We start from the raw sequence: 26,455 nt of genomic DNA, 5'->3' as shown, positions 1-26,455 counted from the left end.
GTAATATAGATTTTAGGCTTCTAGCTATGGTATGACTTTAGAAAAGAAGTTGAGAGATGATGCCACCCATTAGTTTTAAGATTTGATTCGGTGGCCAACTTGATTCAAGACTTGAGTTTCGGATTTTGACCAGGTTGGCAGGGTAAATTTTTTTTTTATAAAATCAAAATGATATTATTTTAATAAAAAAAAATAAAAATTAATTGGTTTGTAGTCGGGTTTTACCAGGTCAACTGGGTCGTCAGATCAGCCTACATGGTCAATCAGATTATATTGGATTTTTTTTTTTTTTCAATCTGTCTTGGGTCGGACCGGTTTCGGATCGACCTGCCGAGTCAAAACGGGTTTTAAAATTATGATGTCACCTGTATTCATTAGAGTCCTTTTAAGGGCCGCCTTTGTTCCATCCATGGCGGCGTTCTTTATTTCATGTCATCGGCCTTTGTCTGACATTTAGGAATGCTACCCTCTTCTTAACTTCTTACACAGACAAGCCCAGCAGGAAAAAGACTTCAGACTTTTCACATTAAGAAGACGCAGGCACACCGGTGGGTAGTTCTGATCTGGAAAGTGTATATCTTTTGTTCCGGTGGGTCATGAGCGTCACTGACTCTCCTGTGGTTCGCAGGTTGTTTGTTTCTCTGCCACCAGGGCTTAAGTGGGCTTTCAAGTTCCAACTATTTGACTATAAAGTAAAACAAAGCTAGTGATGCTGTCGGCTAGTTGTAAAACAACCTTTTTCTAAGCCCCAAATTGTCTTGCCTTAATCTTTAAGTGCTTCTCGGCCGAGTTTATACTTTATAGTACAACTCCCATGGCCTCTGGTTTTAGAGGTGGATCGTGGGCTGGAAGATTCGCCATTGGACCCATGCATCTCTGTTTGCTTAATAAGATAGCTTTGTACCATTTTTTTTTTTTTTTTTTTTTTTTATAAATAGCTCAATTCTTTTTATTTTTTTTTTAAAATATTGTAATGATTATTTTTTAAAGTGTTTTTTTTAAATATATTAAAATATATATTTCTTTTAAAATTTAACATTAACATATTAAAATAATCTAAAATTATGAAAAAATTAAATATTTATGAAACGCTTTTTGAAACACAGTCCCAAATAACGTCTAAATGTGTTTATATTATGATAGAGTGTTTTTTAATAGTGTTTTCAACTTAAAAAATATAGTTTTTTTTTCACATTAACACATTAAAATTATTAGAAAAACACTTAAAAAATAGTTTAATATTTTTTAAGCTAAATACATTTTCAAAATATATCCAAACATAATTTAAAACGCAAAAAGAAACTTTTTCACTTCAAGGGCCGTCTAAAATTTCAATAAAACTGGTTTCTTGATCAGCTTTGAGGGCATAGCTACACATCATGGATATAATTATCTAATAGGGTATGAATATCAAAACTCTGATTTTATTACATGGATCCAGATCTTATGAGAACATCGTCTGATCAAGTGATCGCTACCGTTTTCTCAATAAAATTATATGTCAACGAGACTTTTTTTTTTTTTTTTTTTTTTGGGGGGGGGGGCATTTTAGACCTCTTTTATTAAGCATATAGATATATATATTGGCCAAGCCAAAGACTTGGAAAATGGTTGCGCGCCATATTATCGATCACTTGGAAATTTAGCTTGGGTTGAAACCAGCAAGTTCTCCAAGCTCTTCCACCTCCTTGGCTAAACCTTCCAGCTTCTCTGCCAGCTCCATCAGTGAGAACACAAAGCATGCTATTGCAAGTCCCTCAGCTGTATCATGTTTTCCTAGTTTGAAAGGAGACATGACCTGACTAAGCCCTTGTCTTGCTAATTTTAACCTTGGCACTATGAAAGGCTCTGACTGGCACCGTCTCATTTTCTTGATGCTCTCTCCCAGCTCTCTCAGAGTCCATGCAAGTGATGAGCTGGCTGCCTCACAAGGTTCTTTGATTGACTCCCTCAAAGCTTGCAGGGGCTATGATAACACAATTTCCATGGTTTAGGTCAACAGATTTCAGCAACTTAAATGGAAAAATTGAAAGAAAAGTCAGTATATATATATATATATTACCTCTTTGGAAGAATTAAGAGAACCCTTGAGTGAAAGTATGATGGCAGCAACTTCTCTAAGAACCTCGCCAATTTTTTGGTATTTCTCCCAAGGGTGGAACAGCCCAAATTTTCCATGCCACGGTTCCCATTTTGCAAAATTAACCTAAAAACACCAGACTCCATATTTTTATTGAATGCTTGAGCAAAAGAGATAGCAGGAAACATGGGGAAAAAAAATTACTCAGGACAATCCTGCAGATAAATAGGCAGCACAAGTCAGTGAATTGAGGTGAGAAAATTATACCAAGGATTCATCCTTTGCCTTGGAGTTTAGCACTGATATGCAGTTCCTGAAACTAGCAATTGGATGAACTGACTGGTTTTCCTTGTCGCCGGCTAATCTGAAAAACTCCTCTACGCATCCTGCAAAACAGTAAAAATATAAAAACTGATCTGCTTGAATTCTTAATTAATCTGTTGAATTGCCAACCTTCGATGGAGCTTGCAAGGTCTTCGAATCTGGAGACCATAGAATTATGAATCTCATCACTAGCCCACGCGGGGAAAAAAAATAAGGTTGTGCAAATGCAGATAGCGAAGCCCATAACAATCATCATGAGACGTTCACGAGCTATTTCCATGACGTTTTCTTCACGTAAACCGGATACCGAGACCAGATTGAATGTGAGGATGAATATCATTACTCCATAGTCATATCTCTTCTTAATGTTTGGAATCAGTCTAGCATATGTTGCTGCCCCGCCTGATCCACGGTCAATATTGAGCGATCAGTCTCAAAATAATTTAAATGACTGGTTCGGCAATAAAAGATAAATATTATACTCACCTTTGACACGGTATTATGGAAATTATAAAAACAGTTAAAATGTTTGAAAATATTACCAAAACTCTTGAAACTGTGTTGGCCTCAAAAACTTTATTGTTAAAGAAAAAAAAACAATGATTGTCGCCGCAATATTCTTCTCTTCTTTCTTTGATTGATTGCTGATTTGAATTTGAATTTTTTTTTTTTTTTGCTGATATTGAATTCTGGGAATGATGAAAACGTTACCAAAAATAAAGAGAGAAACACCAACGATAAAAGGGTTGCCGATTCCACCAACTTGTTCCCCTAAAATTGCCGCTAAACATCCCAACCCGCCTCCTAAAACAGTCCCAATTCCTCGATAGAATCCCTTGCCAAGCGTAGCTCCTGAAATGCACGTGTGATGAAATAAAAGTTTATTTGGAGCACGTAGCATGCATTCATTAATTACCAAATATTAAAGTTTAAGCAAATTAATACTATATACTATATCTATGGCATGGACCAACCTGCGTGGAACTCAAAGATGACAACAACAGTCATTATAGCCCACATCGCATTATCGTCTCCAACTTCCTTGCAGAGAGGGTCAACGAAGTAGACAAGAGAAACCAAAACCAGAGCACTTCCAACTTTGATACAGTGAATAATTTTCTTTATGCTGTCCTTATTTTTCTGGACAAAAGAAACGATAGGACTTAGAGAAACTTGGAATTTCCTTTTCTCTTTGAGATCAGCGAATCCCTGATCTCCATCTGAAATAGGAATTACAGTTGAACCCATTATTAGGAGGCGATAACTCTACTATTTTTTTTTCTCTCCTTGATAAAAAATATTAACTTGATTGTTGAATGGCTAGGGTGGGGAGAGGAGCAGCTATTTATAATAGCAAGGATCGATGGCTTGGGATGTAAAGTGAAAAGACAGTAATTTGTGCGTAGCTTCAAAGTGGACACAGGCCTTCACATTTCAAATCACACTTACATATTTCGACTATTAACAAAAAAAAAAAAATCACACTTACATGGAGTAATGCACTGAAACATGCAAAACTCCATTTATCTTAACGTAGGGTTCGTTTTAGTGAGCTTAGTGATCCTAGTGGAACACCTTGAACAACACAAGTGTACCTTCTGTTACTTTAATGTGGAGGATGGTCTTTTCGCAACACTTTTGATATATAAATATTTTTATTATTAGTATTCATGCTAGGATTTTAATCTAATATCAATTGTAAGTTTGATTATGTGTTTTATTTTGTATGCTATAATTATATTATTATATTTATGTTGAAAGCATGTTTACCATGAGTTTTTATTTTGTATACTTACAGTTTTAAATTTTTATTAACTCTAGGCCTTCCTTAAACATATTGTATGTTTGAGTGCTCTTTATATAATAAATTAAACATCATTAATTATTGTTCTAATACTTTGAAAACATGTAATAGCAATATCAGAACTCTAGGTCCCAAAAGAGTCGGGAATGTTCATGGTTAAAAGTCTTTTTATCTACTGATTGGCTAGCCAATCTGATTAAAAGTTGGTGACTATTGACTAAATGCCTTTCTTTCTATATTTTCTTGTCGAGGTCAAAAAATTTAATTTGGTGATCAATTATATTTTTATTTCAAGCTAAACTTAGACGTGTGTGTGTGTAAGCCAAATTAGTGAAAAAGAGTACATGAATTGAAATTGTCACAGCAATAGCAAAAGCAAAAGCAACAACAACAGAGCTAACAAAATCATAATAGGCAAAAGAGACTCGGAACCAACCCAAGAAAAGAAAAGGGTTGGTGCTGCCTAGCAAAGCATCAAATTAAAGAGCTATATGGCACATACCAGAAGCCCATGAGTGTTAGCACCCAAATAGTCTCTTTTAAAATTAATTTTTTCAAAAATTTTTTAGCTTCTAAGAAATGAAAAAACCTAAACATCAAGCTTTAAAATTAATTAATATATAAAATCATATCTTAACGTACCTTGTTTTTATTTTTTTAATATTTATAAATTATTTTGATGTGTGGTTATTAAAAATAAATTAAAAAAAATTATTTTGATATATTTTTTAATAAAAAAACATTTTAAAACACAATGTTTATCATTATTCTAGACATTAACGTAAAAACTAAAACCAGAAAGTGACCCACTTACACATCGCAGTAGGATTTATCCTAATAAATTTATATGTGCCACTTTCTATTGTCTGTGACGTGATGATGCTGTGTAGCTCTTCAAGTTTTTTTGGTTTGCATTCAAGACAACATCATGTTCTATCTTGTTTCTTATCGTCGGAAGAGAGCTCCTCTGAATGCACAAACCACCGAAGTCAGTGTCACAATTACTAATTAATATGGTATTGATGTGGACGCAGTAGAGCCCTTCTATTATCAAATTGAAGATGACAGGTAAATTAATTTAATTTAACCAATTAAGAGTGAAGAAAAAAGATATTATTAAAGTTAATAATCAAGCGGCAATGATTCAGACCTCACTAATTTCATTTTCTTTAACTAAATTAATACAATGAAGTACAAAATAATAATAAGTTTGTGCAAATTTTAAAATAAATTTTTTTTGTTTAATATGATCTTGTATTTAACCAGATATATAAAATAAAAAGACAAAAAGCATAATAAAACAATCTAAATATTTTTGAAAGCAAAAAAAATAAGATTGGTCTCAAGACCAATAGTTTTTTTTTTTTGTTATTATTGTGTCAGCTAAAAGACAATTTGTTATTTGACTAAATAAGAAATATAATAAATAAATAAAATATTGAAGTATTTTTTTTTAAAAAAATTCATCATTCAATCCTAATTTGCCATATATTATTTTTTTAATTTGATTCTTATTTTTTTAATTATTTTTTTAGTTGTTATTTTTTTGTTTTCAATTTCACCGTTCAAATAAAAAAAATTATTTTTTATTTTAATTTTGATCCTCGTTCTTTTTATTGTTTTTTTGTTCAATTAATTTTTCTTTTTAATTTTACCCTTCAATCAAAAATTAATTTTATTTTGTATTTCAATTTTAATTATCATTCTTTTAATTTGTATTTTTTTTATTTATTTTATGTAATTGATATTATTTTTCCAAGTTAACGATGGTCCTGGATCATGAGTTTGAAAAGTTAACGATGGTTGACATCTGTTTTTTACTTATGTTCTTTTCACCTTTGTGATTTCTTATGTTTTTTTTTTCTATTGAGTTATCTTGATTTTATGACCTAAATTGCAGGTTTAGCGGGTTAGCTTGTCCCTTATTCCTTGAATTACAAGTTCGTTATGTTAGTTTAGATTGAATTGAGCTGGGTTTTTATTATTCTTTTTTTAACCAATTTCATACTTCTATATTTAATAGGTTAAGAATTGCGCTATATTATTTGTTCTATTTTACAAAAATATTTTTTACCAAGTTGTTGTTATTATTATTATTTTAATTTGTTTCATCTGTTGTCATTATTTATTTTTTTATCACTTGATTAAAATAAAATCAATTTATTTGATCCAATATAGTCTATTATATGAAAAAAAAAATTTCTTTTTTAAATTTTTTTGCACTATTTGAATATCTTTTTTTATCACAGAAATGGCCTCGGGACGTAACTCGGCTACACAACTAGTTAAAACTACACATGGTCCTTTTTAAGCAGGATTGATCATAATGGTAGATAATAAGGTATGTGGTGTTTAATCTCTAATTTTGCTGTGATCTACACGTGTATAATTTTTATGGTCCCAAAAATCTTAGATACTGTTATATTTTTTGTGCTCATATTTATAATTTTCTTACTAAAAAAAAATCAAGCTATAAATAGATTTACAAATGCAAGGACTAATTAATTATTTTTGAAACAAGAGATTGTACTCAATCTATTTAACAAAACTATCAGGACTGATTTAGAATTTACTAAAAAAAATCCCAGCTATGGCGCATCATGATCGGCACGACCAACAATTCAAGTCTACCGAGTCCCGGTCACCGCTGGCTTCCGATTGGACAACTCCCACTCCCTCCCCAGTAGAAATCTAGCCACTGATTCACCCACATGCCCGTAATGTGCTAATGAAAGTACGGTAGCCGGTAGGTGCGTGTTCTTCGGGGTCCTCAGATCAACAATGGCCATTCGGTGGTGCCATCACTTCATACTGTAAACTTTGCATCCATTTCTTGGGGTACGAAGATCGTACCTTTCCATTTCCACTCGTCTGGGATGGTTAGTTTTTTTTTTATATATATATATATGGAGAAGGGGTCAGGAAAATGACCAATTTTTTTAAGCGACAATGTTATTAATTTTATACAATTCAACTTTTTTTTTTTTTATGTTATTTTTTTTTAATTTTATTTTTTAATATTATATTATTTTGAAATTAAGCTTTTTATTTTTTTTCAAATTTGTTTTATATAAAGTTATCTTAATTTTATAGATTTAATTTATTTATTTTCATGATTGTAATTTTTAATATTAGATTTGATAAAATAAAATATCGTGGTTTTTTTTTTATTTTTTTTATAAAATTAATTGTAATTTTAACAAGTTATTTTTTTTTTCCCCTCATATAATCGAGGAGAGGGGTTATTCACTGAATAGAAAAGGTTAAATAAGTTGTAGGTGCCATGGCCTAATTATCAACTTATTAGCCTAATCATGATCAAGTGACCTAAGATATCATTACTTGAGTTAAATGGGGCGGCAGCCATGCAAATAAGCATCTACAACTGTAGATTTATGTGTTGCCGCTCTATCTACCTCAACGTTATCGTGTTAAAGAAGAAGGACAACGATGTGTTCCAGATGCCGGAGCACTTCAAAATTTTGTCGCTGCTCAGCGATCGCCACCCTCGTAAGCACTAATTAATGGGCGGCTGGAGAAATCAGGCGCTTTGCACAGCTAGCCTAAGGGGAACCCATTTTTTTGGCTGTATATTTTCTTTATGAATTGGGCACTTCAAAAAGAAAATCCTGACATATTTATTAAATTTTTTTAAGCTCTAATATTATATTAAATTTAATATGATATTAAAATTTTGATAATAAAATTTTTGAATGTTTAAAATTCACTATATTTATTCTTTTTAATTAAATTAAATATAAAATAGTAGCGGGTTATACAAATTTATATATTTAGAAACTTAATTTATGTGATGAGTATATTGTAACCTTATTATTTTTATATTACTTAACTTATATTCTTGTATTTATTCAAAACATGGGATATGTTCATTAAATTCTCCCTTACTTGAAGCCCGTCTTTCACAACTTGTGAATTGATTTGGATTGTAAAATTTTTGTTGAGTTACAAAGTTTTTTTTAAAACTCTAAAATTATATTAAATTTAATATGATATTAAAATTTTGATAATAAAATATTTAAATATTTAAATTTTACTATATTTATTCTCTTTAATTAAATTAAATATAAAATAGTGGTGGGTTCGTTTTAAAAACTTAAACTTTTCCATGAGTATATAACATCTTTCTTTTTTTTATATTACTTTATATTCTTGTATTTATTAAAAAAATGAGATATGTTCATTGAATTCTCCCTTATTTGACAACTGGTGAATTGATTTGAACTGTAGAATTTTTGTTGAGTTACGAGGCTTTTTTAAAGCTCTAAAATTATTTTAAACTTGACACGGTTTTAGAAATGTAATAACCATGCCATCACAACACGTTCTCTTTAATTAAATTAATGGAATTGTACAAGTTTTACTAAATATAAAATTATTTTTAAGAACTCACATGATAATATATTTCTTTACAAGGTTGAATATTTTTCAAATTTATTTATGTTTAAAAGAAATGAAAGTGGACAATTATGAGCTCATGATCACATCAACTTGTGATTCAAGTTAATGATTAAGGATTTTTTTTGAATTGTAATATCAGAGTATTTTTTATTTAAAAATATATAAAAATAATATATTTTTTTATTTTAAAAAAATTATTTTTAATATCAACATATTAAAATAATATAAAAATATAATTTTTAACTTAAAAAATTTAAAATTTAATAATTTGCACTTTGTTTTCAATCACCCTCGAAGAAGTGGGATGGTTGCAGGGGCTATCTAGATTTTTGTAAGCAGATATGTTTTCTTTTATCTTTGATGGCCGAGGTCGTATCTGCACTGACGATGTTTTCAAGTAAATTTCCGTTATTGCTTCAACTTTCACATGTCCTGGTCAAAGTGGCTGTCCAATTGCTCACCAAGAGCTTCTGGAACCAGACAATTAATCTTTCTTTTCATCTATAGTGTAAAATAAACTCAATATCGAGCATGCAATTTGTGCATTACGACTGTAAACATCACTAAATGAAAATCAACTAGCTAGCGTGATAACTCTTAGCATATAGTCTCAAAAATACTTCCTGGACCAAATATATACATATAGTAATGGATTAATATTTATTTTATTTTCATTTCTTTCCAAGTATTTCAGATAACATAGTATATTTAGTGGAGCTCCATCGCAATCCGTAACCATGCCACTTTTTCTGTTCAATGGCCTCCTAATTGAGACATGTAAAAGAACCGATCAAGACTTCTCATGATAAAATACAGGTTCCGTAAAAGAAATTTTTCAAGAGTTTCCTCTGTTAACGGCAACACTATCAAAGTGACTTGCGCAGATCCATTTTCCACGCCACCACTAGCTCAGGTAGTCCCGGGTCCAGACAGGTGGTGGGAAACTTCTTTTCACTTGAAATCAACCGTACCCTTGTTGAGCGACAGGAGTTTCCTTAAATTCCCGGCCACGTGAAGTTGCAGATGCCCAGGCCCGGGAGGGTGTTCAACAGAAGAAGAAACGTTTTCAATTGTCTTCAACGTGTCGTCGATTTAGGCAAGGATGCCAAGTTGCTGAAAGAGAACAAATCTTTTAGTGAAGAGTCCACTGAACCATGTAAATCTAGTTGCTGAAGGTAGTGATGCTGGTGCCCCCTTTCTCCATGACAGCGCGATAGGCTCGTGCTTTTTATTTGCAAGACTAGGAAGGGAAGCTAAAGTAGAAGCGTGCGTATTGAAAAGGAAACTATCTTGTATTCGTTTCAGCAGATCATGATCACATTATTGCTGGTGATGATGCTTTTTATTGAAAACTAAAACAAAATCCATTATGGAAATTTGAAAGAATAAAAAAATCGACAGAGCAAAATCATATGAACTCCTTTCGTTTTCTTCTTCTTCTTCTTTGGGTTTCTACTTGGTGTCCCTGGTGCTGGGCCAGTTGTGTGTGTTTTTCAGAGCAATTTATTTTTGAAGGGTGGCCCTTCCCCTCTGGGCCTAGGCTTATTGTTACCTAAACGAATTGTAGAAAACGAGGCCCAAAATATCGACCTCGAATGGTTTGAAAGGAGCACTAGCAGTGAAGTTGCCTTCACATGAGTTCAGTAAATTGGACCTGGGCCGATGGAAATTCTTCAAATAGCAGCACTCAATTTAATTTTTTTAATTTTTTAAAATTGGTTTGATATAAGGACATCTATTGAAACAATTAATACATGCTATTCATGAAACTGACTAATAATTTTTTCCCCCTTGTTTTCAGTGATTCTACTTTGTTTTTGAGGCATTTAATTATAGTTTAGCTGTCAAAGTCTCGGAGAACTAAAACCATGGGCCTCATTGTATTGGTGGTCCAGTTTTCAATGGTCCTGCCCGTCTCAGTAATGTTTATAGGCGTTCATGTTTTTATGAATAAAAAAGTTTATTTGCGTCATTAAATTGCTAAAAGCATAACTCAACACCAACATTCCCCGTCTCTTTCTTGCAGCCATAAAAGGTTGAATTTAGCATTTAAAACTTGAAAATCTTAAACACACAGCAGTGGAAATATATATCAAAAATAAGATAATTAATACGTTACTATATAAAAAAAGTATGATCTATACATTAAATATTTAACTCAACAAGAATATCCTTCAATTCTCTAACAATCACACGTATTGATATGATTTTATCGGTGATTATTAAACATATTATCTTATCTTAAACAAATTATTCACACCAAAATTAAAATTAAATACTTAAGTACTCCATGCAAGGAATATTTTAGTTCCTACTCACCTCACATATAATTGCTAAAATTTAAAATAATAAAATTACATCTAGATTCAACAACCATATATATATATATATCAAATTAAATCTTGTTTATCTTTTTTTGTAATGGATTCTTAGTTATTGCCTTATTCTATCTTTATAAATTGTCTCGAGTATATTAAAACTGAATTATTTAAAATATAATAATTTAATTATCGAAACTACAATGTCACTACAATCATGTTAAAGTTCACATCGCATATATACATACCTCTGTGTTTTTTGTTATCTATATATATATTTTGTTATTTGAATAAAAACTCATTAGACCTGAGTAGTAGATTACTAAATATCATGTTTTTAGCCGAGTTAAAAGATGACATAATTTTTTTTTAAATATCTATATTTTTAATATTTATGGATTAAAAATAAAAAGAATGGCGGTGTAATATTTGAGAGATCATTCCTCTTCGACATGGTACAGTGCGTCAACATGACCAATTTGTTTCGTGGGAAATCCAGCAAATTGATCACCGAGAAAATGTCTAAAAACAAGCCACTAAAGAGTAAGTGTTCCAATGGAGGTACACAAGATAAAAGTCAAGAAAACAAGAATCAAGAGCCCTAAGAACAGACATGGACACCATGAGCTAGCTAATCCATAAACAATCTCTTTGAGCAACAAGAGAAGCATATGCATCACACCAGCATGCGACACTAAAAGGGTAAGTTATTTTCTATTCCCATTTTCCAAGGACAGACCCTTTGTTCGGAGCTGCCAGTCTAGCTACATTGCAGTCTGGTATTCTGAAGAACATTGATCACTGCATGCGTACAATACACGTACACAAGACAAAAAAAAAAAAAAAAACAAGAATTAAGAGCCTGAACATAGCCACCGGGAGCTAATTCATAGAAAATCTTTCTGAGCAACAAGAGAAGCATGCATGCGCATCGCACCAATACGAACGCCCAACTAAAAAGGTAGGTTATTTTCATTCTCATATTCAATGAAGACTCTTAGTTCGAATCTGCCAGTCTAGTTGTCTGTTTGGTAGCGGTGGCTTTTATACCGCTACACCACCAAACCCAGCCTACCTGGATCCCGAAGTCAAAGGGACTGGCGCCTTGTTCTTGGAGTAGCTGCGGGATGCAAATTGCCATGGAGTTATAGTCAAACAGGACACTTCTCTCTTTTTCCACGTTTACGTTAGCATATATAATTGGTTAAGTTTACTTTAACTCGGAAATTAGTTTCTCCTTGGATCTCCAATTATAATACTGAATCATATGCGTCTGTATGCTTCTTTTAGAGCACATGAATTCGATGCTGCAGTTTTTTGTCTAAAAATTATTTCTGAAAAAAATCGATTTAGTGTATTTTTGATTGTATGATTAAGATAATTCTTCATTTGGAAAATTTAAAATTAATATATTTATTAATTATTTCTAACGTATTATTATCAAAACTATTAAAAGAAAATTAATGAAATATAAATTTGACAGGATATAACAAGAGGGGGCTACGATTCTCGTTAGCAAAAAAATGGTTTTAGCCTCGGTAGATGCAAGAGCTGTCACCCTCAGTACCGCTACCACTATTAATTATTTGAATAAGAATAAATCTGTTGATTGAGTCAGCGAGGAAAAGAGGTCTTGTGCTATTTTATTGATTTTTGAAAAAAGTGATAGATTTATATATGGTTATGACGGGTTTGGTATTGTATTAATTTTTATGGTCCTGATTTAACAAAAACAAGTTAAGAAAAGGTATGGTTAAAGTTTAGCCAGTTCTATCTAGATATTTGTTTGATAAAAATTGTAATTGAGATTTATGAATAGTAAAACATATGTATAAGATATTTAGATAAAATTATGGTTAAATTGATCTAGATAATAATGTTAGCAAAAAGAACAAGTAATTTTTTTTTAATATTTAATTACACTAATTTACATTTTATTAACATTAAATTTTATAAACAACCACACGAATTACAATAATTTTTTTATTGCCTGCTCTGGTTTCTCTATTGATCAGATCTGGTTTCTTCATTTTTTTTTTTTGTCTTTCCTTACAAACGGTAGGAAACGAGCAGGGCAGGGACTTTTACGGTAACCCTGGGCAGACATTAGAGCTTGCTCGTTTAGGGTGAGAAAAGAAGTAAGCAGTGGCTCCAATAATGAGGATGGGAAGAGCACTGTCACATGCACAAAAAAAGAAGATATACAGCACGTCTTGCGGCAGTCCTATAAAAAAATTTAAGAACCCAACTGAAAAAGCATTTATATTACTGCTGTGCAATTAAGTGCGTTTTCAACTTGAATTTTATGTGGAACCCGCTTCACCAAACTCAATTTTATTCGGAACCAAACAAGTATTAACTGTGGTTCACCGTGAATGTGAAATCCACGGCGCAAACAAAACGCGGCTGTGCAATTAACTGCGTTTTTCAGCTTAAATTTTTGTGGGACTGCTTCACCAAACTCAATTGTCTACCACGTTTGTTCTCCATGGACATGAGAAGACAGATTGACCAAAGTGAATGTATTGAGCTCTAGAGTTCAGGACACTCACGAAAGCCAATAAAAAGACAGAGACAGAGGTACTTTTCCAAGAAATCATATCGTTTTAATAATTAGTAAATAGTTAGTTGACAAGTGTTTGTGGTGGCAGCTTCGATCCTAATTCCCATTCCACTAATCCCAACGCCCAGTCTTCGGCCTCCCAAGAGACCTGATCCCTCACCAAACACGCGCGCACACGCGCTCGATGTCACACCAACTAACATTACCAGTATACAGACCACCTCATAATTAAGAGGTATTTAATCAGAGGAAAAGGGAGAACCGCGAAACTGTCTGGTAGAACCACCAGTCAAAACCCCAAGGCCTTGTCTAATTTTCTTTCCCTTGTAATAAACAAATCAAATAGTGACATGTTTTAATTTCTTTCTTTCTTCTCCCGCAGTCTAATTCTCCTTTACAGTGACATGTCTTGATCTGTATATATTTGAGGAGCCCTAACTACTACTCCATTAATCTCTCCCATAAGATTTCAACAATATATACATATATAGCAAGCTAGCTAAAGCAGTAACAGTAGACGTAAAAGAATCTCTTCAAAGTCATGCACACAGCTACCTTTCTTACTTTTGTTTGTTTCTCTCCTTCTTCACTCTTGTCTTACCTGCAAGTCTGCTCTCTGCAATTGTACCTTCTCTTCTTCTCCTTCTCCTTCCCCTTCCCCTTCTGTTCTCTCATTCAAAACTACCTTCCATCTTCTTTTCTCTATTAATTAGTTGGTACTCGAGAGTTTGATTTTCGGTTCAGATCATATGACCGAGTCCCTTCCCTTCGTCTCCTTAAAACTTTTATAAGATAAAGGACAGAAGTGACTAATTTTTTTTTCAATTTTGGCATCTTCTTTTATCTGACTTATTTTGTTAGCAAAGAGAGAGATACCTGGAGTATTAGAAAGAGAATAGGCTCTGATCTGGTGGTGATCAATATACAGTTGCAAGAATGGCTGCCCCGCTCAGTAGTCGCTTGCAGACTATGCTGCAGGCCGCGGTGCAATCTGTACAATGGACTTACAGTCTGTTTTGGCAAATGTGTCCTCAACAAGGGTAAGTTTCTTCCAGAAATTATTAAATTAACGCATCCCCTACATATTTTATTTGTCATAGACTGATAGTATACGTAGAGCTTCAAAACACTTCATCTTCATATCTCTTGGAGAAGTTAATGTCAATATCAATGAATTTAGTTAGCATTAATTACTACTCTGTGGTTCAGGATCTTAGTGTGGGGAGATGGGTATTACAATGGACCAATCAAGACTAGAAAAACAGTGCAGCCAATGGAGGTTAGTACTGAAGAAGCCTCCTTGCAAAGGAGCCAGCAGCTTAGAGAGCTCTACGATTCATTGTCTATAGGAGAGACCAACCAGCCAGAACGGAGGCCTTGCGCTGCCTTGTCACCGGAAGACTTAACGGAGACTGAATGGTTTTATCTGATGTGTGTGTCCTTCTCTTTCGCTCCTGGTGCTGGGTAAGTTTGTATGCGTTTCCGTTTCCTTTTCATGCTTTAATTTTTCCCCAGAATTTCCAGTTGTTTGATTTACATGAATGCAAATTTACAATTGAAGCAAAACCCAGTAAATCAGTCTGCAAGTAAAAGTAGAAATATATATAATGTGTATGTGGGCGATTGACTTCTTTTGTTGTTTTATTTTTATGCTAGCTGTCATGATCTTAGGCTTGGTTATACCTGTGAAACCTACTCTCTTTACTTCTCTGAAAACTTTTGGTGTGATAGAATTCAAATATTTCCAATCCAAGAATGTTGGAGATTTAATTTATTATAGCTGGATCTAATTCAATTATTGCCTTTTTGAAGAGATAAACAACCAGACCACAGCAATGCACTCCCCTCCTTGTAAGAGAAAGGCGTGGTATCATGATAATATTTGTTTTTTAATTTTCTTTTCAAATCAAATAATATTAGATTAAAAATATATATATAAATATTAATTTTAAACAGAAAAACAATTCAAATTTTTAACAAAAATACGGCGGCAGCCACGTTGCCAAAATTGTTTTAAATGCCAAGAAGGCTGGATAGTATTGGTAGAAACATTATAGAGGACAGCAAGCAGGATACTTTAATTTGTGGTAGACTGCAGGACAGACAATAAAAATGAAAGGGCCTGCTTTTGATTTAATTGTTCTGGAGAAGAAGCTGACGGATGATTGATTGATCGTCTATATGGACGTCTATGCTGGGAAAGGTGTTACTTTAGCTGGTTGCAACAGGTGCATGTTGATTAGGTGAGTGGGCTTTGATGTCCACCTTCTTCCCTGCGTAGAGCATACTGGGATTCTGGTTAAAAATGTTCATGAAAGCGCAGCTCGGTACGTAAATATGGTTTGGAGTTTAGATTGAAAACTACGATAGTGATTGATGGGCAAACTATTCAAGAGACTGTAAAAAGGAGAAGTACTGGTGAATTTTGCGATAATTATTGGAGGGGTACTTTCAAAACTGGGGCCATTGACCAACTTCACGAGTACTGGCCATAGATGCCATTTATTTTCACAAGACACAGAGCTAGCTAGAACCCTTGTCAAATGGGAATATTTGGCAGCTCTTCTTCTCTAGCTCCACGCGCTATTCCACTCCAAACTCTCATGTCTCCTCTTTGTTCTTGTTCATGCACTCCATTAATGTTACAGCTTTTACGGCCTAGGCTATCAAATAACTGATTAATTGCTCCCCACAAAGTTCTGTTCTTAGTAATATATAGTATGGAATTAATGAAGTGCGGCAATGAAGCATGTCGCTCTTGTTTCGGATATTTATGTATCCAGCGGTGGAAGCGACTTTATATATTAATCATTTACCGATGCAATTTCTATTTTTTGTCTCTAAGAAATCCGTTTCTTGCCAAATATATTAGTTCATGCGTATCGTGTAATAAGAATTAATGGGAAATCATTATATTTGGATTTTACTTGCAGGTTACCAGGAAAGGCCTACGATAGGAAACAACATGTGTGGCTTACAGGTGCAAACGATATTGATAGCAAAACTTTCTCTAGAGCTATCCTTGCCAAGGTATTATTTTGCTTCGATCTGCCTTCATTTTGATGATATGCGTTCAATGGCTTTATTAAATGGTTCTATAATTAAATGGTCCTTGAATTAATGAATTAGCTAGCCAGGAAGGTAGGCAAAGTTTTGATCATGATGTGTACGAAACATGATCATTGTAACATGTGTACCTCAAAAGGGAAAAAAAAAAAACAAGAAAATTATTGTTTAGTTACATGTTTTTCTTTTCATCATTCCATTCTTAATTTCAATTTACCAACTATTTTTCTTACTGGAAAAAAAAACTAACTGTCTTCTCTCTCATTTTCTGTTCATGAACCTCCTGATCCATCATATTAATGTTGTGCTAGAGTGCTGGAGTTCAGGTAAATTTACTGATCACCCATGTCATTACATCATTTACTATGTACTTGTCTTTTGTTTTTCTTTCTTCTAGATCCAAGCTATAACTTTCACACACGATTTTAACATGCTAACGTGTGTGTGTGTTCATGCAGACTGTGGTATGCATCCCTCTCCTTGATGGCGTGGTTGAATTTGGAACAACCGACAAGGTGAAAGAATTACACCTGTGCTGTATTTTCTTGAATGTTTCTTTTTATAGCTATCCATACCAGTGCTTCAAATTGTTTAACAATTGGGGGCATTGGCATTTTGTAGGTGAAAGAGGATCTTGGGTTTATCCAACACGTAAAATCCTTTTTCAGTGACCACCACCACCTTCCTCCCCCAAAACCAGCTTTATCAGAGCACTCCACTTCCAACCCTGCCACCTCATCAGACCATCCTCGCTTATATTCTCCACCCATCCCTCCCTTCTATGTGTCTGCAGACCCGCCAGCCAATGCGGACCAAATGAATGAGGATGAAGAAGAGGAAGAAGAAGAAGATGATGATGATGACCAGGATGATGAAGAGGACCAGGAGTCAGACTCAGAAGCTGAAACCAGTCGCGAAGCTCTCTTAGAACCGTGTCAGGCTCAAAACCCTCTTCAAGTGGCAGTAGTTGAGCCGAGCGAGTTGATGCAACTTGAGATGTCTGAGGGTATCAGGCTTGGTTCTCCTGATGATGGATCTAATAATTTGGACTTGGATTTTCCTCTGATTAGCCCAGAGAGCCTGATGGATCACCAGAGCCGAGCTGACTCGTTTAGAACGGAGTCTGCCCGGAGGTGGGCGCCAATGTTGCAAGACAACCCTTTCAGTGGTAGCCTTCAACCATCAGCTTCAGGTAAATAAATTAATAGAGTGTGTGTGTTTGCATGTGTTGATTCTTAGGAGAAGGGAACACAACACAAATCGGGTTCCAGAAATTTGGCTTTTAGGGTTGTAGACCACAACAGTGATGACATGAGGCAATCACTCATCGACGATGACCCTACGGTTTTAAGTTTCACCCTCCTTTGATATTGGTGTTGCTTTTTTTAAAGTTACGGTTTCGAGTACAAACAATCGGAATCGAATTTCACCTTTCACAAAAAAATAAAATTAATTAATAATCTAAGAAATTTAGTTATGATCCTTTCCAGCTTGATCATATCAACAGATCACTGTTTTGAACAATTATATTACAGCAATCTTTTTCAGTCCTGAACCCACATAGCCGGTACGTAGTTTAGACCCTTAGGCTTGTCCATGGCTTCCAGTAGAAAGCAGATTGTTCCATTTGCCAATCCTTGAAAGTCCTGCTTCATGGGGTCTGATCAGGCGAACAGGACAAAAAAACACCGCACTGTACACTTTGTTAGTATACTGGTTCAGCCTGTTCCCTTTCCTTAAACACGTGCTAGATTAAGGCAAATGTTCTAGGGTTTGGTTGGGTGGCACTGCCTGCCAGCGAACATTCAAGTTTCAACTAACCAATGCAAAACAATCTTGACTAGGCACTGACCCTTCAAAAGTCTTGTTAGCTTCCACCTTCACAGCACCCCTTGATCCATAATCACGCACATCATTAACCTAATCCTACAAAATTCCAGTTCTACTTATTTTAAGTGGTTTTATCTGCCAAAAAAGGCTTAACTTTTATATATATATATATATATTATATATATTTGCAGGATCGCCTCCGCTAGTAGACTTGGCGCAAGAGGACACGCACTACTCCCAAACTGTCACCACCATCCTCCAAAACCAGCCAATTGAGCTTGCAGCAGAGCCATCGCTAAATGCATACGAGGCATACTCCACCGAATCAGCTTTTGCCAAGTGGATGAACCGCTCGGATCACTGCCTCAACGTACCATTCGAGACCACCTCCCAATGGCTACTAAAGTACATTCTATTTACCGTACCATACCTTCACAGCAAATACCGGGAAGAAAATTCCCCAAAGTCACGTGACGGTGACGCAACCAATAAGTTCCGCAAGGGGACCCCACAAGATGAGCTCAGTGCCAATCACGTGCTGGCCGAACGACGCCGTAGAGAGAAGTTAAACGAGAGGTTCATAATATTAAGGTCACTAGTGCCATTCGTGACCAAAATGGATAAAGCATCAATATTAGGGGACACGATTGAATACGTGAAGCAATTACTTAAGAAAATTCAGGATCTGGAGGCGTGTAATAAACAGATGGAGAGTGAGCAACGTTCAAGATCGGTGGACCCACCACAGACGATCACTACTTCCACTAGTTTGAAAGAGCAAGATTATGGGGTCACAGTGGCGGACCGGGCTAGGAGTGTTGGCCCAGGATCAGACAAGAGGAAGATGAGGATTGTGGAGGATTATACCACTGGCCGTGCCCAGCCCAAATCGGTGGATTCATTGCCATCGCCAGAGCCGATGGTCGATGTAGAACCGGAGATCAGCGTAGAGGTGTCGATAATAGAGAGGGACGCATTGATAGAGTTGAGATGTGGCTACAGAGAGGGGCTTTTACTTGACATAATGCAAATGCTGAGGGAGCTCAGGATAGAAACCATTGCAGTCCAGTCTTCTTCGAACAATGGGATCTTTGTAGGGGAATTGAGGGCCAAGGTATGCCTTTACTTTCTACCATGCAAAAACACCCCATCATCATCATCTTCTGTGCTCTTGTTTTGTTAATTTGTAGACAGAAATATATAAATTATATGCCTCGACTAACTCCTGAGTTTATGTTGGCAGGTGAAGGAGAATGTTAGTGGAAAGAAGTTGAGCATCGTGGAGGTGAAGAGGGCAATACGTCTAATAATACCCCATGATTGAGTAGAGACTTTCGCTCTATATTTAGGGAAACCCAACGAACGAACTGACATTTTTCCTTCTGATAAATTCTGCTTACTTGTGTATAACCTAGAATATTGTTCGGATCCTCGTTAAGATCAAGTGGCTATCCCTGATATGTAATCTAACAATAAACAACGCTTGTATGATACTCAGCAGTTATAGAAGTAGAACCGAGAAAAGCCGAGCAGCTAATCTTTCCATGAAGATCAGGAATTCACTAATCCTTAAACTTTAAGATTTTGGTAATATCATGAAAAATAAATTAATTTTTTTAGTGTTTAATTATATCATGAAAAAAAATTTATTAATAATTTTTTTTAAAATTTATTAATAATTTTTTTTAAAATTTATTAAAATAATAAGAAAAAAATACAAACAAATACAAATTTAAAGGTTGAATGAGAATGAAATTGAAAAAAAATAATCTAATTTCATAAATTATTTTAAATAAAATAAATAACATCAAAATAATAGAGATCAAATCTAATAGATAAAAAAGTTAAAATATAGTGAAATTAAAAAAAAAAATTACAATTTCATAAGTTATTTTATATAAAATAAATAACAATAAAAATAATATCCAAATCTGATAAATAAAAAATTTCAATTAAAAAAGTGATAAAAGAAAAACAAATAACAATCATAAAAATAAAAATCAAAATTAATATAAAAATCAAAATTTAAAGGATAAAATTGAAAAAAAAAATATTCAAAATAAAAAATATAATAATAAAAAATTTAAAGATTAAATTTAATATATTCAACAAATAAAAAGATATTTCAAAAACATTCATAATTTTTAGAAAATATTTTCTGTTTAAAATAAAAAGAAAATACATTCCTAAAAATCAAGTTATATTTTCTTTTAACTGAAAAATATTTTCTGCTAACTAACTTTTCTTTTATAACAAATAAATACAAAAAAGTTTAGAACAAGGAAATAAACAAGCTAAGTTAAGCTCATCAAAATTAACAGGATTTTTTTCTGGCTTTTGGAGGCAGCCTCAAGCAGAAACTCAGGAATTCATTTACTGTTCTTTGACATAATTGTATCATGTATCCTTGGCAAACAATTCAATTTTATCCATTAATGCATAATATATTACAAAGCCCAACAAAAGCTACTATAAATCTAAAAAAACACAAAAAGGGACAAATGTCCGAAATGACCGAAAAACATTAGTCAAAATAAGAGGGACTACCCAAGGGAAATTTGGAAAAAGTTTGCTGGCAAAATTTTACAAGTGAAATTGGAAAGATGTTTTCAAACCCAACATGAACGGTGTGCCCATTCTCAGATCCTTAATACAGCATCGCCTGCTTACCGCTGTCATCCATCTTTTCCAAATCTTCTTGTGATAACAGGGTTTTCTTACCGCTAGAACCAGTCTTGTCATATGGTTGAGCCATCTTCCGAAGAAACTGCACTCAAGGGAAATAATTTTATATAAAGGAATATTGCATTAGCATTACAGTAATTTTATTTGCGTGATAGAATGCCCAAGCCTGAAAGAAAGTTTTTTTAAACAAACCAGAGCAAGGCCCCCGTCACTTGCAGCATTTCATTCTTCCTATATAAAATTCATTCAAATAACTTTACAATATTATTTCACCAACCCAGGAGATCGAGGGCAGATGCCCACTTGAAACTTATTATTGTGGGTTCTCTTTCAGGCGCATGGGGTGTGCAAAGTGTGTGTGTTTGAAAGGTAAATTAGATGGGGAAGAAAAAACTGAACTAAGATGGTTTCACAAGAGAATGTGTTAAAGAGTTTAAGAAGACAGGGAAAACGTCATGCTATGTTGACAAGCAGACCAGAAATATGGCCTCCTGTGTTTTTTGGTAGTTCATTGTTAAAAGTCTAAGCAGGTAATTGTTTGTTTCCCAAAAGCAAAAGTAGAAAAAACAAATGTGGTTGACACACCTCGCGTGCTATATGCAGTGCCATGTCAGTGCTCAAATTCAGGTGTGCATCACGTAAATGAGACAAAATCCAACCAGGCAATTTAGAACGCTTGTCATGACGGCTATACCTGCACAAGATTGCATCATTATGAGAGACAAACACGTTTTTGCACATAAAACTCTCAAGTAATAAGATCAGGTCTAAAATATCCAAGTGATACTTTTCTCTCCACGCTCACATGAGGATACCACTCTCTGTCAGTGTGTTTGTGGAAAGTTGAGCAATAAATGGTTACCAGTAGAGAATATTAATGGATTTATACAGTTTAAACTCCATACCTTTTGTCAGCAAATATCATCATTCCGTAATCAGCCTTTGACCGGATCACTCGGCCCACACATTGAGCAGCTTGTCTCTGATTGGCAGAATCTTTTTGATTAGATTTATAATTCAAAGGCAGAAATAAACTTTCAAGCCTTAAGGTCAAACCATTTCAATTTGCTCTCGGTTTATAATTATGGGGATAGAATCATACCAGGGCATCAAATGTTAGGAAATCCCCTTCCTTAATCTGAAATGTGTCCCTTAGATACTCCAACCGTGCAAGTAGTATCCTGCAAGATTCTTGTCTCAATACATTCACATAATGACAACTCAAGCAAAATTGATTATGATAGTTTAATCTAGCCTTTACATAAGAACTTCAAAAATCTAGAACATTACCCCAATAGAACATCTATTTATGCCAATGGAAACATGACATTATATCCCCAGCTGATCCATCCCATTTTGTTAACCTGACCTCTAAGGGAATATATTTCCAAAGGAAAAACTACCTACCTTAAAACAGTGCTAGTGTAATTGATTGAACCAAGGGAAACTCTATTCCTTCGGCTACTTTTCCTAGTCTAAAACCAGGGCACCCTAAAAGAAATAATGTGCTAAAAAAACTAGGATGGGAAGGAATACAACGAAGCTCACTTGCTTAAGGTGTACTGGAAAGGAACACCAAACATGATCACTAGTCTGCCATAATGCCGATCAAAATCTATTCCTTCAGCTACTTTTCCCCTGCAATTGACAGATTAAAAAAAGTTATCCCAGTAAAAAGAATATGATTGGGTCAGCTGCATCCCAACTCTTCAGACATGACACCCAATCATTATCAGATTATTTTCAACACCCCCTTCACATAATTACTTCCATATAAATGCCCAAAGACATTATGATTTAACAATGGCATTCTGATACCTGGCAACAGAGAAAAAAACAGCACCTCTCCCACAATCACAAGCCCTACGATAGTTGTCAAGAGCCAAAGTAGTTTCTACCACATCTTGGGTCTCAATAAAGACAAGCTTATGTTGCATTATTTCCTGAAATAACAAGATCATCAGGTACTCTAAAGGAAATGAAGCCACATATCCTACCACAAGAACATTTTCACCTTTTGGGGAAAAAGAAAGAAAGAAAGAAAAGACAAGGGGATGTTTGAATAGTTAAGGATAGCGTTTTAGCAACCAAGTAAAGGGAAATAATGCATTTCACCTTTAGAAGTCCACTTTCATTCCAGGTGTTGATAATCCCATCCATGTACGAATAACTCACAAAAAAGCACACAATTCCATCTGGAACAATAGAAACCATCTCCACCAATAGCTTCCCATAATTCCTTACAACACCAGGATCACTTCTCATATCAAATTTGGTACTCACTGGAAGTTGATCACTGCAATCAGAAACAAAAATTTCACATAATACAGCAGACCACTTTGATCTTAAAAAAATGGTGGATTCTTTATACAAATAAAATATTTATCTCCAACCATGTACCTTCCACGAGTGAGAACCATTGGACATATGCAATCTCTTGTCAAGGACATCTTAAAGCTTCGACTGACAACAGGGTGGAAATTAAGAAGTCGGGGATAGAGATCAATTGGGCTTAGAGTTCCAGATGTAATTACGACTGACTGAAACCGGTCAAACACGGGCTTTATAGCAAGAGAAGCATCATGGCAACTGAGCTGGAACAAACAAGGTGAATAAAGACTAGGTGTGAGAAAAAAAGATGCTAGAGAAAGGATATTCTAAATAAAACATAGGACATGACAAAATAAGCAATCGTCGCATGCTTGCAAAACTCATATAAATTAGACAAAGAGGAGCACAATTAAACATATTGAGCACATGCAGGCACAAAGGAGGTAAAACAGCAACTACTGAAATGAGTCACACCAGATAGTAAAAAAGTTCCCTTAACAGACAGGTCAAAATCACAGATGTAGATTCTGCATGGTTGTATAGTATGGTACATGAAGGTCATAATTGTAAAGCATTCATAGAATAATGCAAGGTTTGCCAGCATATAACTATTCCCTACAATGAAAATATATAATGATAAAAAAAATATTATACGATAAGTTAAAATGAAGATGATGTAGAGGTAGAAAACTTAGGAGGAACCTGTAATACAGGGTCAGGAATATGTGGCATTCTCTCATCAAAAGGTTCAATTATGATGGAAAATCCATGAGAATATGTCCCCACTAGTGTTGCAAAGTCACATATTGTTTGGACATGCAAGAACTCATCTGTATCAGTTATTTCCAACGTCAACATAAGTGAATGTAGGCGATCATAACAAAACTTTAGTGTTTTCTGGTCGATTCCAGCTTGGTTGTTTATGGAGGCAACAAAGCTAATAGGGCTTTCCTTCTCAACATTCTCAGTATCCAACCGCACTGTTAGATACTGGAGCAATCTTCGTAAAACATGCAAAAAATGTTCTGCCCGGCGTATATTTCCAGGAACTGCTTCCCTCAGAATGTCATCAGGCAAGGCAGGATTTGAAAGCCAGGAATCTGAGCCTGAAGAAAGTGATAGAGAGAAAGAAAGAGCACAACATGTCAGAACTTAAGTTATAATAGAAAGTAGCACAAGCAGTTACGCTTTAGCATTTGACATACCAGGTAAGTTTCCACTTAATGCCAAACCATTAACAAGCCGCTTGTACTCATCACGCAGTCTATTAGCATCAGTGGCCTTGAACCTTCCTAACATGTCAACAGATTAAATAAAACATAGATAATCTTTAGTCTAGGAAATAGTTTTAAAACCATTTGCCACTTCATCAGGGCATATATCTGACCGCAGATAATTGAATAAGGCTCCTTTTCTCGGATTTGAACAAGAGTACAGGCATCTAGATCCATGTTCAAGGCACATTAAAACAAATATCAAATAACACTCGCACTAGAAAATAAATGTCTCAAAACAATTAGAAATGTAATATATGCTTAAGGTAATATCAAACTAATAGTGTACGCTACAGCCCCAAATATCATACTGTGAATCTGTGACAAATGATGTAGAGTGTGAAACATTCAAATGCAGGCTATCCACCAACACTTCCAGTGAAATAGAAGGAAATAGAAAAATAGCCATACCTGTTAATCTCTTGTTCAATCCTTGAGATATTTCTTGATGCTCCATCAAGTGTTTGCCTCCTCACACTAACACTAAGTGCTTCAATACATACATTATCGATATTATGCGCCTCGTCAAACACAACAACAGATTCCTTCTGCATTTCCTTGGATATGATCCCAGCCACCTTCGGATCAAGCAAGTATTGGTAACTATAAACCACTACATTCGCAAGCTGCACCATATGCCTTGCCAAAAAATATGGACACCACCCTTTCTCTTTCCCATATGCCCTTAGATCCTGCAAACCACGGAAACCAAACAAAACAATGCCGAATCAAAAACATTCCTTCACATCTCAGTAATCTTGTTTTAACAAATCAATTAGAAAACACAATTAATCAACTTTACAAAAACCATCCAAAATAAATAGATAAATAATTATATAATTAAATTACCTGAAGAGTATAAACCCCAGGAGGCAAAACAGCACCAGAAGCAGCCCTCTCGTAATTTTCAAAAAACTCACAAGTCTCGACATTCGGATTCTCCGCGGCCAAAGCCCTAACCCAACTCGCAGTCCTTTTCCGACACGCAGCATCAACCGAATCCCTATTATTCGCTTCCAAAACATTAGGATTTACACACAAATTCTTCCTCGAAGACAATCCAATCGCCAAAATCTTGGCAGCAGGACCGAGGTGCTTGACTTGATAATTATGCAATAACTTCAATTCGGCTAGGGTTTTCTCCATCTCGTGAACTGTGCGAGTGCAGTAAATTAGCTTGATTGCGCCTTGAGGTTTAGAGATAGTGTAGCTTGTGATTAGTGATAGTAAGGCTATTGTCTTTCCCGTTCCTGTAGGCATTTCAAGCAGGCAGTGACCTTTAGCGTCTAGTGCACGCTTTAGCTCCACCATGTAGGAGTATTGCTCCGGGTATATGTGATCGTACGGGAAGTATACGGTCACGTCCTCGATTTGAAACTTCATGGTTTGGTTTTTATATACGGATCAGTATACACTATATTTTTGCGTCTAAATATACAAGTGAAGAGAGAGAGCGGGATGTGGTGGTTCAAGGCGGCAGTGTGATGGTGGTTCTAGGCGTGGTCGGACAGTGAATTCACAGAGGGTGTTGTTTAGGGCTTTAAAGAAAACATATTGATACTCTAATATGCTAAAGTGCGTATTGGTCACCATAGTTATTAACAAGTTCAGTTAGGACCTTATTGTTTATTTTTATATTTCAATGTCAATCATGGGCTTACTTACAGCGTGCACGAGGTAAAATATATAATTAAAGCAATTACAGTTTCCACCAAACTATTACAAGAGTATTTAGATATGTAATAATGATTGTTTTTTTTT

General features: G+C 34.7%; 3 protein-coding genes across 4 annotated transcripts; 1 reads left to right on the top strand and 2 right to left on the bottom strand.

Moving 5' to 3' along the window:
* Positions 1–1,309: 1,309 nt before the first annotated feature.
* On the bottom strand, positions 1,310–3,699 carry LOC118049214 (aluminum-activated malate transporter 2). The gene is made up of 6 exons (XM_035059147.2): positions 3,379–3,699; positions 3,116–3,256; positions 2,534–2,806; positions 2,348–2,466; positions 2,063–2,206; positions 1,310–1,966 (listed from the first exon to the last, which is right to left on the bottom strand). The coding sequence occupies exons 1-6, from the start codon at positions 3,650–3,652 to the stop codon at positions 1,643–1,645; spliced, it is 1,275 nt and encodes a 424-aa protein (XP_034915038.1). The 5' UTR covers positions 3,653–3,699; the 3' UTR covers positions 1,310–1,642.
* Positions 3,700–13,952: 10,253 nt separating this feature from the next.
* On the top strand, positions 13,953–20,066 carry LOC118049212 (transcription factor BHLH42). 2 transcript variants are annotated; one of them, XM_035059145.2, is made up of 8 exons: positions 13,953–14,548; positions 14,718–14,972; positions 16,442–16,538; positions 16,886–16,900; positions 17,033–17,089; positions 17,196–17,766; positions 18,596–19,518; positions 19,648–20,066. In XM_035059145.2, exons 1-8 carry the CDS (start codon positions 14,445–14,447, stop codon positions 19,726–19,728), a joined length of 2,103 nt encoding a protein of 700 aa, XP_034915036.1. In that variant the 5' UTR covers positions 13,953–14,444; the 3' UTR covers positions 19,729–20,066. The 2 variants fall into 2 exon arrangements, with proteins under 2 accessions (XP_034915036.1, XP_073263830.1); XM_073407729.1 differs by lacking the exon at positions 16,886–16,900.
* A 687-nt stretch (positions 20,067–20,753) lies between these two features.
* On the bottom strand, positions 20,754–26,211 carry LOC118049210 (general transcription and DNA repair factor IIH helicase subunit XPD). The gene is made up of 12 exons (XM_035059144.2): positions 25,544–26,211; positions 25,106–25,386; positions 24,626–24,708; positions 24,123–24,526; positions 23,490–23,683; positions 23,205–23,385; positions 22,908–23,032; positions 22,638–22,727; positions 22,192–22,270; positions 21,995–22,071; positions 21,675–21,783; positions 20,754–21,171 (listed from the first exon to the last, which is right to left on the bottom strand). Exons 1-12 carry the CDS (start codon positions 26,075–26,077, stop codon positions 21,052–21,054), a joined length of 2,277 nt encoding a protein of 758 aa, XP_034915035.1. The 5' UTR covers positions 26,078–26,211; the 3' UTR covers positions 20,754–21,051.
* Positions 26,212–26,455: the final 244 nt, after the last annotated feature.

The sequence above is a fragment of the Populus alba genome, chromosome 2 (genome assembly GCF_005239225.2).
Source record: "Populus alba chromosome 2, ASM523922v2, whole genome shotgun sequence".
NCBI classification, from domain to species: domain Eukaryota; kingdom Viridiplantae; phylum Streptophyta; class Magnoliopsida; order Malpighiales; family Salicaceae; genus Populus; species Populus alba.
This window is presented reverse-complemented; position numbering and strand designations above follow the sequence as displayed.